We start from the raw sequence: 14672 nt of genomic DNA, 5'->3' as shown, positions 1-14672 counted from the left end.
AGATTTTTCTTAGAGATATTGTATTCAAATATATCATTTGTGTTCTTGTGAAACTAAATCTATTCAACTCACCTTCATACAACCAGTCAGCAATCCCATTAAAAATAATCCCTTCTTTTCCAGAAGATGTCAGTCGCAATGAACTGCTCTTTATATCAGGTTGATAGTAGATATTATTTTCAAAGATATAAATCTGGATCAGGAAACATGTAAAACAAACAAACCCAACATATTAAGAAACCTTTTTTAAAGCTTTCATATTATACAACAATAGCTGAAGAGCTAAGTGTTTTATTTGTCAGTTTTCCATTTGTCTTTATTTAATGCATATTTTTGTATTGCTTTTAATTATTAATAGTTATTTATTTCCTTATCATATCAATATCAAACTCTCATCTAGAAATAATATGATCCTCACTATTTAAAATTTTAAACCTGTATTTTCAACCACAACTTTTCATCTACTTAATAATCTCTTTCTCTTACTTTAAAATTGGTTTGGATTTGAGATAATATTTTGCATCCTCAAGAGACTGAAAATTATACCAGATGCCATTTTAGTAACAGCCAACTGACTGTTTGAAAGGCTTCCAGTTTGTGTCTTTATTTTTACTTTTTGTGGTCAGTGAAATAATATTTACAGAATCTATCTGATTTCTATCTAGCTCCATATACAGATCTGCTGATCAAAGGAAAGGATGATAGAATTCCTTGTAATTGTTAAGTCAACACACTTCACTATGCCCCACTCTCTTCTGGCAATTCTTTCCCAAAAAGCATAGCAGTAATAATAACCTTGTGCTTGAGAGTTCACGAAAGATTTTTTTATTTAAACACATCAGAGAGTCTTCCAAAATAGTATCAACAACAACAACAGCAACAGCTCCAATAATGTCAGCTACAAATAATATCAACAAAATAATAGCAACCTCAGGGTAAAATTCTTTATAACCACTTTAAAATATCTTTAGTGATAAACATTTCAAACTGCTGGCCGATGTGATAATATAACCTTCATAGAACCATGTTTCATCCACATATTGAAGGGAATAGAATACTGTCCACCACGAGCCAAATTGCTATTTTGATTGAACATTCTACTAAGAATGTGAAAGCTGGCCTAGTGCCCACGTGTTCCAGCATGCTATAGGATCATTACACAAGAGCAAATACAGCAAACATAATAGCTTCTGAAATAATTATCTGATTAATTATGAGGCCCTAGATTTATAATCTTGGTGTGCACAGTGATGAAAGCAATGTTAATATCCAGAATATTTCGTTCATATTCTGTTTTGATTTTGAGGATTTGGCAAGCATTTAACAGTTAGAGTATTTAATTAATCATTCCACCACTACCTGACATTTATATTATAGGTAAGAATGTTAATAGAATAAAAAGAATTTGGCAAGGGAGAAGAAAAAATATACAACAGGGTATTTAAAAGTATGGACTTTATAATAGGGCAGCCTAAATTTAAAATCCCAGTGACATGGATACTTTTCTGTAGCTTTCTAAATCTTAGTCTTCTCCTTTAATAAATGTTTATGTCTCATTTTTAGATATCTGTTGTAAGAATAAATGAGATGATGCATATAGAACATATAGCGCATGTGGCTATTACTAGAAGCAAGGCTGACCGCACTCAGGATAATTTGGTTTAAAATCCTGGGCCTTTTGAAGATTACAAACTCTAAATCAAAACAAAATCTCTACAGCTTCAGCCAAGGTATAAATTATCCCAAACTATTGACCAGTCCTACATGTGGTGCTGATGTGAAAATTTATTAGGAGTAGCAGTGGAACAGTACTAGCAGGAAAAGAAGGAACAGGAGAGGTATTAACAAATAATATTTACTGCTTTTGCTTCATTTAGGAAGTTTTCAAGTGATAATAGAATATAGAAATAAACTTATTATTGAAAGCATATGTGTACACTTTGGCAAAAGTTTAAGACCTATATCTCAGGTGTTGTAAAACTGGATGGAAGTTAATTTTAATGACATTCACAGTCCCTCACGACAGAAAAAAATATTAACTTTATTCCAGCCATCTAAAACTTAAGTTTTACATCTTTTGTAAAACTTACAAACAATATATGAAATAGTCACACAAAATCATCCTGACTTAGAGGGAATCTCCTCTTTGGATCTGAACCTTCTGATTAGGGCTTGTGAGTAATGACAATTCAGATCATCCACACCCAGGCTGTTTAAGCAAAGTGGCTATTATTATTAGGAGGAGGAGTGACTTAACTCAAAGTAAAATTGTTCCAAACCCTCTGCTTTCTGAAGGTAAAAAACAACAACTCTAAGTCAAATAATTAATAAAACCTCCATTATTTCATCAGATGTATAAATTATCCAAAACCATTGACCAGTAATTACATTTACAGTTGAAGAACAGATTGGATGATATTCAGAATCCATAAGAAACTGACATCTGCTTCAATGTGAAAGAACTAGCAATATGGAATCAGAATTTTAATGTCATTCACTCAAAGCTGCAATACCAGGTATTGTCCAAAAGATCATATTTTCTGTGGACAAAAATTACTCGCTACCTTCATGAAAATGTACATTTATAATTTCCCAACCCCTTTCAATTATCAAGGTGTTTCCAAGAATTACATAGTTTCAAATAACAATCACAAACTCTAAGCACTACCTTAGCAATACGAGAGCTGCAACTATTTTCAAGTCCAAGGTGAACACACTGACGAAATTAAACTGGTACCAAATGGCAATCATCAGGGGCTGCAGCTAGTGTTCAATCACATTGAAAATATGACAAACACTTATGTCATTTATCCTAATGTTGCTGATTAAACTGTCATAATATTTTGATGTCATTAATCAATTCTTTCAGTGAGCCACCTGAACAGTATAACAAATAGAAATGGGTAGCTCTGTGACCATTTAACCCTTCAATCTATAGAGCAACCCAACTACCCAGTTTTTCAACATTAATTATTTTAATACACTTACAAAATAATTCCAAATGGTAAAGTCACCACTAGGGGAACAGGAAGACAGAAGAAATACTATGTGCTGAATCATGACAAGTTGAGAAATATGTAATAAGTGTTTCAAGAAATCATTCTAATAAATGTGTTAGTCAATATTGCTAATTATCAAATGATCAGGCACATATATAGTTATTGCTGGGTAGAATTTTTTTCAGAGCGAATTTTCAATTTTCTGCCCCCTGCCACAACCACCAACAATGCTTCAATTGTGGAAAATAGGCATGGGGCGAATTCTTTCCCCACCCCTAGCCAATTGGTAATGGGCATATAGCAAGAAATGAACCCTTGGTGTTAAAGGTCATTAAGATTTTGAGATTGAGTGACCACAATGTAAACTAGCCTACTGTGACCGATTCAACAGAGATAATACCTGATACAAACACAGCAGACTCTCCCAACTTTTAGCCAGCTTAAAAGAACACAAAAAAACAGCAAAATAAAACAAAAATATAACTGAATATTGGATCTATTTTAACTAAAATATTACTGAAAAGCTATTCTACCCTTACTGATTTAAGTGATTTCTCATGATAATTTTACTTTAGAAAACTGAATTATTAAAAAATCCCCAAGCATTGTAATGATGTAAGAGAATCTGTAAAGTTACAGTGGAGTTCAGATAGTCTTTGGGTTGCCTTCTACCGTGACTTGTTTTCTGGGGGAAAAATTATAATGACTTTCCCAGATAACACATTCTGGCAGGGATATGGTAAAGGGGTGCTTTCCTGTGTTGATGGTGATAAGGGCTAGCTAGCTAGCTTAATTAGGCAGACAGGAACCGGGGCGGGGGGAGGGGGGAAGGGTTCAGGAGGATGGAGGCATTTCTGGCCTGAGCAATTAAAATAGCAGCCACTGTGAACAGTATGGAGCTTCCTCAAAAAACTAAAAATGGAACTCCCATTTGACCCAGTGATCCCACTTGTAGAAATATATCCCAAGAAAACAGAAACACCAGTCAGAAAGAATGTATGCACCCCTATGTTCATAGCAGCACAATTCACCATAGCTAAGATTTGGAAACAGCCTAAGTGCCCATCAGCATATGAGTGGATTAGAAATCTGTGGTATATCTACACAATGGAATACTATGCTGCTATAAAAAAGAAAGGAATTTGTACCATTTGCAACAGCATGGATGGAACTGGAGAGCATTATGCTAAGCAAAATAAGCCAGTCAAAAAAAGATAAATATCATATGATCTCACTCATTTGTGAAATATAATGAACAACATAAACTGATGAACAAAAACTGATCCAGAGACAGAGAAGCATCGATCAGACTGTCAAACCTCAGAGGGAAGGTAGGAAAGAGTGGGGGTAAGTGGGAGAGATCAACCAAAGGACTTGTATGCATGCATATAAGCCTAACCAATGGACACAGACACCAGGCAGGTGAGGGTATGAGTGAGGTGGTGGGGGGCAATGGGCGGATAAGGACACATATGTAATACCTTAATCAATAAAGAAAAGAAAAAATAAAATAACCCTGACCTGAGCAGCTAGGAGAGCCAGGACAACTGAGGGAGAGTCTATGGGAGAGGACTGCATAGATGGGGGCTTGGAGATGCCAAAATGCTTATCTTACTTATACAGAGTTTAGAGAAATGTCACAGGAGGGGAGTTGTAGGGCGGAATACATACACTCACAGAGGATAAAGAAAAGTCACAGGATATCCGGAAGAAGGAAACATACATACTTTCACAGAGAATTGAGGAATGTTGCAAGATAAGGGGAGGGAATGAGGGGGCATCACGTGAGCTTTGAGCTTTGAAACTAATACTATGTAGCAGAGTGACCAATGAGGAAAGCACGGGTCCTAAATTAATGAAGGGTCTAATGAGAAAGGGTCAGGTTCAGACAAAGGGCTACAGCCTTTATAAAACTGGAGACAAAGAGACTCAGGAGATTTGGATTTTTTAGATTTTTTTTCCCCATTACAGAGAGAGAGAGAGAGAGAGAGAGAGAGAGCAGGCCTTTCCCATTTGGGGGCCCCTCCCCAGGGGTTCCCTTTGGGGACACCCCTTCCCAGATGGAGTTTGTATATGCTCCCAATAAACACCTACTTTTTTTATTAAATAAATCTGTTAGTCCACTAATTTATTCTTCAACTTCATCAGACAAGGACCCATGAGAAAATCTCTACCCCAAACCCCACGTTTTAACATTGAAGATATAAAGTGTTATGGCCATATGGGAAAGCAATACAGCAGTTGAAAACAAAACCTATTCTATCTCATAAGCAATCCCTATCTTGGGACCTTATTTTGTAGAGGAAAAAAGTACCAATCTGTAGAGAATAATGAAGCTTGTGATATTTATTTCAGCCGTGTTTATGATGGCCAAAAAGAAGAGTCAAAGTTAAAACCCATTAAAGTGAATGCCAGGATTCACATTTTGTGATAACATTCAGGCTTTGAGGAAAATAAATTAATGCCACATAAGCTGACTTGGAGAAGTTTCATTGAGTTATTGCCAAGCGACAAAAGACACAAAATGAAAAAAATGATTACAACATGAACCCATTTAGTGCACTAGACAATGACAACACTAATAAAAACTTAGACTGGCAAGAGTCTCACCGACAGAAATACAGTGGATATTGTCTATTGGGTCTTGGCTTCCTGCCTGCCCTATCTAGTTTTTTATTACTGTGGGATTTTAGAAGCCAGAAATTTACATTTCCAAGATTATCTTGCAAATGAGTCTTCTCATGTTCTTTGCTAGATGTGTTCTAGTCTTCAATAAGGAGAGAGTTGCTAGTTAGGAATTGAAAGATATTTGCTTATGATAGTGGCTCTGTTATGGCAGCTTCAGCATACGTGGCTCATTGGTTATTTATAAATAGATAAAAAAGCATGAGGAAACTACAATAATATCTGTAATATCTATGAATAAATTATAACTATGGAAGAATATAAACTTGTCTTTTAATATAGGTCTATGTGTTGGAAGGTAGATGTACAATGAGAGAGACAGAAACGAAAAACATGTAGTCTAATAGAAAAGGCTGGAAAATACATTAAATATAAAATACTAAAAAGACTTGATCACATTTACACTTATATGTGAACTATACAAGTTAGTATATTTATAAATAAAGTACCAATATTAATTTCCGTGGTAATAAAAATGATGATAGTTATGCAGAAATTAGTCTCACATGTGGGTTACATGAGCAGGTGTTTAATTTTATTTAATTTGAAACAAATGATAAGAGTGTTCCAGAACTTAGAGCAGGGTATTTGAACCCGGACACTGTTACCATTCAGACTGGATATTCCCTCGTTGTGGAGGACTGCCCTGATATTGTAGGAAGGGTAGCAGATCCCTTGCTTCTACACACTTGATGTGTGACTACCAAAATGTCTCCAGACATTGCCTAATGTCTCCTGCAGCAGGCAGAGGCAACATCACCCCCAGGTGAGAACTATTAATTTTGAGGTAAATAAGTATTCTTTTTTTTTTACTTTAAAAAATATTATGTATACTAGTAGTTGGTATACAATATTTTGTCTGGCCCTTATAGTCTTTGAACATTCAGATAACCATATCCTTGGCTTCTTTTGGCTCCTTTTTGGCCTACCAACCATAGTTAACCTCATCATACTCTCTGGTCCAACACTAGCTCCAAAATTTGTGTGGAACCTTTGCCTTTTACTTTACCAGGAACAGACTTTAATTTCTAATCATGACAACTGACCAGTTTCTTAAAGAATTTAAATTATACTAAACATTTATTATTAAAATGAATTTAATGTAACATTATTTTGGAAATAAATGACACAAAAGGAGATTTTCAGTTACTTAGAGTCATTAGGGACAGATGTTATCGTGTTTCAATAAGAGAGAGACTGTCATTATAAGAATAGTATTAAAAAATAATTATGCCTGTAATTGTTTTTTATCAAGAGAGTGTAAGAACAGGCCATCTTGAACTCCATCATACACATTAAAATTTTACAAGATAGTTAAATTTTTTAATAAATAAAAATTATTGAAATATTTAAGCCATATTCCATTATTGGATCTGGCTCCCTTGAAATTGAAGTAAAATTTTACTTTTTCAACAATGTGCTATATTTTAGTCTAGAAAACAGTTTGAACAATTCTTTAAAGTCTTTAAGTATAAAATAATAAAAGTCCTTATTTTGATTAATATTAATTAGATTCTGTTGGTAACATGAAAGAATATAAGTAGACAAAAATAGAGTATTTTGGTTTTACAATTAGAATGGCTAAAATAAAAAATGAGAGCTAATAATAAGTGTTGACAAAGATCTAAAGCAGCTGGAACTTCCTTGTACTTCTGGTGGGAGAGTAAATTGGTACAATCGCTTTGTATGTGTCTAAATTTTTACAAAAGCAGGACTGCATGACTCCATCCAAGGTACAGATGCCTCTCAACTTATAATGGCATTATGTCCAGAAAAAGCCATAAGTTGAAAATATCATGTCAAAATGCATTCAATAGACCTAAACTACTGAATAGCACAGTTTAGCCTAGCCTACCTTAAATGTGCTCAGAACACAATATCCAGAAATAACTAGTAACACAGTACACTGGAAATTATTGGATATTTACCCTCATGATTATGTGTCTGACTGGGAGATATGGCTTATTACTGCCATTGCCATCATCATGAGAAAGTATCATAATAAGAAAAAGCTGAAAATTCAAAATTCAAAGTACATTTTCTACTAATGGAGATCACTTTCGCACCATTGTAAAATTGAAAATTTGTAAATCAAGTCATCGTATGTCCAGGGACTGTCTGTATATAGCTAACACAAATGTATATAAAAGATGTCTAAATATCCATATAGATGACATATCTGTATATACCTAACACAGATATATATGGACACACACACACACACACACACACACACACACAAACAGGGTGTCCCAAAACATGTATACACAATGTCTGTAGATTCTATTACATTTTGAAAATGAAATGTATTTTAGTAAACAATGCCTTTATAATTATTCAAAGTGTGTATACATTTTTTAGGACATCCTGTGTATGTGTGTGTATATATTTCAAGAGACATATAAGAATGCTTATAGCAGTGCTATTTATAATAGCAAGTTAGTATGTTACAAGTCAGGATAATGATTACCCTTGGAAAGGAGTAGTGACTAGTAAAGGGCAGAGCAAGGGCTTCTGGGATATGAATAATGTTATGTGTCTACTCTGGGCGTTATGTGGATGGGAATGTTTACAGGATTAGCTCTGCATATTTGGAGCATATTTGTTAAACTTAAAAAAATATTATGCAGAATTTTTAATTACTAATCATAATTAATTTAAAATATCACCCTAATGACTATCAGTATATTAGTAAAAGCCACAGTGTATCATTCAACTGTACAAAAATTGTACTTCCTTAATTTACCAGTATGCATAAATTCTGAGTGTCTATTTATATAATGCAAAGTAAAGCTATGAACACAAGCTAAATAGTTGGATTACCTCTGACATTTTGACTTTGAAAAAATCTCTGTGGGTTATTGAGCACTGCTTTCATTTACCTGCAGGATCATCACTGAGATATAGAACAACTCATTCAAATCATTCATGTCACCTTTGCACCAGCACCTGACATTCTGGAGATGGAATCACTATCAGAGAACTCCCATCCTTTGACATTTGCAATTATTCATATCAGGAAGCCCTTTCAAAGAGTTCTTAATACCTTTACAGAACATTATGCATTTTCAAAGAAGTGAAATATAACCCTTTGTCTTAAATTCATAATTATGTAAGTCACTTTCCAGTTCCAAAGCCCTTTATCCATACTTTAATTTCTGGAGAAAAATTGATACCAGATAAAAGTTAGCGAAGAGATAACTGAAGACCAACTCTAATCAATGAAGTGTAACAGCAGACTCCCTTGGCTACATCAGTCCATAAATGTCCTTTAGAATACTAGAAGATCCTATGATAAATAGATCATCTTGATAATTAAAAATAATAATACAAATATTTATGGGCCTCAAGTATTAAGCTGGGATTCATAGAGTCATCACATTTTTATATCATTAAAATATCTGTATGTACATATGTATATATTTCAAAATGAATCCCTTTCCTCCTCCACTCTACTTTCTTTTCTTTCATTTTTCCTTTATCACCCCATTTTCTTGCCTTCTTTCTTTTCTTATAGTCCTCCATCATAAAGTGAATATGTAACTGTCATCCTTTATAATGCTAGGCACTGTGCTAAGCCTGCGGTATATAAAGACAAAGCCTTACAATTGAATGAGATTTCTAATGCAGGCACATACAAATCACTGTCAATGTGTAGGTAAAGAACAATAAAACCAATATATGAGAACATTAATTTAGGGTTAAATGTTACCACATAATATGTGTCATGGCAGTAGAACTTGAGATGAAAAATAAAAATAAAAGCAAAAATGGCATTTTCATCAGAAAGACATGGAACCTAAACCTGGCAGTGCTCTTTTGACAATTGGGCAATGAACTTCCTTAACCTCTCTGATACTTATTGTCCTCATTTATAAAGTGGTGGTATTAACACTTTCATGGTGGTCTATAGAATTAAAAAATCCAAAATCCAAGTTATGGATATTATCTATGTACCTGTACATATATGCTCAATATTTAAATAATAATAATTGAAGCTGGTAATGGCCCTTAAAGGTATTATCATAATCTGAGGAGAATCAAACCTTCTTATCAAGTTACCCTAAAAAGCATAAGCACCTGAAGATGGTAGGTTAATAACTTTATCTCCTGTTTCTCCAATCAGCAAAATGGTGTACATATTTTCCCTTATTTGAACATTCAGTTCTGATTTTCCTTCTTATTGTGGAGGATTCTTCTATTATGTGAGCATTGGGGGAAAGTAGAGCCTAATCTCCATTCATAAAGACAAAAAGCCAGATAAAACATCCCTACGTTATGACCATACCTATGACTGCTGATTCTTGAAGGAATAAAGTTGCAGTTGAGAAATTATTCACAATAACAACAGCAAAACCTCAAGGGTCCGGCAAAAGTGAAGGTGAAATGCCTACTGAAGTAGTTGCCAGATGCAGCATCTTCATCAAATTTTACTCAAACTTTCCTATGTCCACCAATGCCTGCTGGTTTTCCAGTTCTGGAGTTTCAACCTTCTCATTCATTCTGAAAACTTTCAGAAATCTTTTTAATAAATTCATTTCCTCCTGAAATAAACCTAAGCCAATTATCTGGCTTAGTTCCAGGAATCTTACTTGCTAGCTAGCATGCAAGAGTTTAACCTTCAAACCCTCATAGGTAAGAAGGTCCCTCAATGTTATTTATGTTGGGAGCAAACTCGTTAATCCCTCTTTTTTTTCCAGCCAGCTCTCCTCCCTCTCATCCATCCAAGGATTAGCATAAAGCATGGTGCATATGCACTTTAGTCTCTGATGTTAAAACAATTTATTTTTATATTTGTATTGTAACTCCTTTTATTTTAAATGGTGAAAACTTTTAAAGAGACTTCATAAAAGAGGGTTGGGGGAGACTGGAAGAAATTACCATATGCTTATCAAAGAGTCTGTGCCTAATGCTTTCTAGTTTATAGGCATGCTGATAAGAAAACAAATTGAAAAATGCAGAAGGTGGAACCAACCTTGGCGGTCTTCCATACACATTTTCCCCACAGCTCTAGACTCTCAATTCCATTTCATGTAATTTCAAGGCATCCTTGGCCACAAATGAAGAAATATAGGTATTTTTTGTTTGTTTGTTTTTTGTTTGTAATGCAGAAACATCCAAACACATTTTACTACATCTTCCCAAAATACTGGATATCATTAAAATAACCATAGAAATGTGGACTTAGTAATGAAATGTCTATGTCAAGAATTCATTTATTTATTCTACCTAATGTTCTTCTGAACTAAATTTAATTGAAGCAATGATGAACTTAGAATAATAATCATTTAAATACAAGCATAACTTGGAATCTAGAATAAAAAATACTTGAAATATATCCCTGTTATCCTCCCACCCCCACCCCTGTGAAATTCTTTAGAAGTGGCTATCCCTTGTGCTTCAGTAATCTGTCTGCTACAATGGGGTATAATTAAACCCTACTTATGAGTATGGGTAGCTGCAACACAACCTGCTTTAATAACCTTTATTCTCGGGTGAGCATTAACAACAACAACAAAAGAGTAATTTCTGATTCTTTCAATTTCATGTTTGTTGTTGTCCATAGATTATTCACTGCTCCCCCCACCCCCTGCCCCTTCATTCTCCTCACATGTATTATGTCTAATAAAATGGCAAATTTAAATCTTTCTGTCAGTGCTTTGACTAATATTACCCAATTAAAGAATTATTCTATTATCCATCATTCCATAGAGAATAAGCATGGAATTTAGTCTCTGGTGTTAAAACAATTTTTAGCAATGATAGAATCCTGTATGATCCTATAAAGGTGGGACATGTCATTATACATGTATTAAAACCCATAGAATGTACACCAAGAATGAGCGCTAATGTCAACTGTAAAGTGTGGTTGAAAATTAAAAATAAATTAAAAAAACAAGCAAGCAAGCAAATGTGTAAATATATATTTACTCCTGGGGAGAATATTTTTAAGTTTCTTAATGAAGAAAGTTTAAAAATGAAAACAATATAACAAGTTGTGGAGATAGACACGGGCACATGATAGTTATAAGCTAACTCATTCCTTTACAATTCTACTACATTCCTAATATGTACCATGTCTATGAGACAACATTGTCTAAGTCTTAGCCCTTGTTGATGTATTCACAGTTTAAAATAAGAAAGACAAAGAAAAGGCTCATTGATTTATTAAAGATGGTATTCCTACAGTATAGGGGTGCACAAAATTATTAGAATGTGAATGAAAGACATGAGATAGTCTGAATCTGATTAAGGAGTAAAAGGGTCAGAAAAGGCTTCAGATGAGACATGACATGCTAGCTGAGCCTCTAAGTTTAGGAGATGTTGCAAAGCACAGAAAGCTAAAACAATATTTCAACCAGAGTAAGATAAGTGAGAAAAGGCATATTTAGAAGATTAGATGATGAAAACACATGTATTTAAAAAAAATGGAAGAAAAACGACAAGGTAAAGAGATGTATGTAAGAAAGTAAGAGGGGCCAGATTATAGATATCAAAGAATTATTGGAGAACTGGAGAAATATGAAGGAAACATATGAAGATAAGGAGATACTTTCTGAATAATGTTTTTTACTGGCTTGAATGATGATCCTGAAATGTAGCTCCATCTAAAAACTGACTGGAATAATATTAATCCATTTGTAAAGACACAAAGATGAATAAAGTGCCTTAAAAATTAATCATGAACCTAGAATCTTGCATTTCATTTTGAATTAATCAGAACAATTATTTTTCAGACACTCTGTTCTAGTTGAGAAGCAAAAAGTGAAATGGGATCTCAATGATTTCAATGATACTGTAATATTAACAGCTAAGACAAATGATATCTCAAACTGAATCACCAAACACCTTTCCTATGTGGATTTTCTGATTCTACAGGTATTAATACAGCAAACATATAATATACCCTCTGTTACGACCGACCGCTTTTCACATTAGCCTTTTGTAGCGGGTGGTGTGTTTCCAAGGTTGATGCATATAATACTTCAATGTTAAAACAGACAATACAAACTAAGAGAAATAGAAAAAACAGATGTGACAGATAGGATGCTTTTGGGGAAAGTCCAAGTTCAGTTTCCACAGATGACTTGGTATCATAACCCTTGAAGAGATGTAATATGATTAAGAAGCAAAAGAGCAGTGGGATTCTGAGAGTGCATATACATTTCTGGGTTTATAATTGGAGAATGGGATAAAAGATGAAAACAGATGATGGCCTGATTTGAACTAACTTTCAGAACAGCCTCTTTGAAAATAACTTTCTGGGAATTTAAAAGTAGTTAGAAGGAGAAGGAGGATGAAGGAGGAGAAATGCAAAGGGGAGGAGAATGACAATTGAAGTAATACATCCAGTGTTTATTTTCTCAAAATCATTTAGGCTATATAGACTGCAGGTCTGCTGTCCAGAATCCTTCATCACACAGTTCAAACAATGGCATGTCTTTTTTTTCCTTGTCTTTGTTTATTTAAGAGAGAGGGAAACATTGATTTGTGGTTCCACTTATTATGCATTCATTGGCTAGTTCTTGTATGTGCCCTTATGGGGGATCATGTATGGTGATGATGTTCTAACCAACTGAGCTACCCAGCCAGGGTGCAATAGGATGACTTCTAATAGAATTTATCCTACCACTAAGGGCTATCCAGCTTCCCATGGGTCCCATCTCCTTGCCGCAGGCTTAGTGATTGCCTTCCTCACACAGATTTTACCAACTAAATCTCTCCTGTCACTCATTTCTGTTGGTAACTATTGCCACTAACAATTATTGCTCCAGCATGCTATCCTTCCTATGATAATGCTCATACTCCCTGCCCTTTATTAACTCAACCTTCCATACCTTTTCACTGCAGTTGAAAACTGGCACTCCAAACCACCCAGATTCCCCCTACTCTGTATTTTCTCTGAAGGTTCCTTCTCCCTCTTTGTCATAACTGAGGCCTGTTCTCCTTAAGCACATCATTACCCACCAGCTGTTTCTAGTGACTTCAGCTGAAAGGAGTTTTAGGGACAAAATAGGTAGGTTTAGGGAGTCTTAGAGATAAGGAGGGTCCATGGGAGAAAAATACATAGATGGAGACTTGAAGACGCCAACATGATTATCTTACTTGTACAGAGAAATGCCACAGGCAGATAGAAATACTCGGGCCTGAGCAATTAAAACAGCCATAAACCAAGGACAGACAGGGCTATCTCTGGCCTGAGCGACCATAAGTTAGACTAAAAGTAGCCCTGGCCTGAGTAGCTGGGAGAGCTATAAGATAAGGCTTTCTCTGCCAGCACAACTGGGAGAAAACTATAAGATAAATCAAAAGTGACTCCAACCAGCAAGATAAGACGGAGAGAAAATGGGGGTACCATGTGAGCTTTGAGCTTTGGTACTAATACCATGTAGCAGAATGACCAATGAGGAAAGCAGGAGTGGGGGGTCCCAAAGTAAGGAAAGAGACCAATTAAAAAAGGTCAGATTCAAACAAGGAACTGCAGCATATACAAACTGGAGACAAAGGGACATGAGGCAGGATTTTCTATTTTTCCCATTAGAGAGAGAGAGCAGGCTTTTCCCATTGGGGGGCCCCTCCCCAAGGGGTCCCCTTTAGGGACACCCTTGTCCTTGTCCAGATGGAGTTTATATCTGCTTCAAATAAACTTCTACATTTTCTATTAAAGAAACATTTCTGTCCGCAAGTTTATTTTTCAAACTTCGTGAGGACAAGAACCCACAGGAAGCAAAGTCTGGACCCCAAACCCCACATTTCCCAGCTTATAACTCACATGCCACGATGTTCATTGCTCCCTATTGTTCCTTTAGGACATATCTATTTCACCTCATTGTTAAAAATCCTTCTCATACAAGGTTCATGCCAATCAGCTTTATCATTCTCTGCTCTTCAATGTGGAAAGTGATATTATACAACACTAGTTCTTATAGGTGGCATTATATATATATAAAAAAAAATTCCACCATCTAGGGCAGGATCAACCAATTA

The 14672-nt window shown here is 35.0% G+C and overlaps 1 protein-coding gene across 1 annotated transcript in view; it reads right to left on the bottom strand.

Annotated features, from left to right (window-relative positions):
- DPP10 (dipeptidyl peptidase like 10) overlaps positions 1-14672 on the bottom strand; it is a gene marked incomplete at both ends in the record, with an annotated part of 660265 nt that overhangs the window by 99664 nt on the left and 545929 nt on the right. Inside the window, one exon of the mRNA XM_079782730.1 lies at positions 73-193. Within this exon, the coding sequence (XP_079638856.1) occupies positions 73-193 (121 nt within the window). The remainder of the gene's footprint in view (positions 1-72; positions 194-14672) is intronic.

The sequence above is a fragment of the Cnephaeus nilssonii genome (genome assembly GCF_951640355.1).
Source record: "Cnephaeus nilssonii genome assembly, chromosome: 10".
Taxonomy (NCBI): domain Eukaryota; kingdom Metazoa; phylum Chordata; class Mammalia; order Chiroptera; family Vespertilionidae; genus Cnephaeus; species Cnephaeus nilssonii.
The sequence above is the reverse complement of the archived record's forward strand: the minus strand, read 5'-3'. Positions and strand labels throughout refer to the sequence as shown.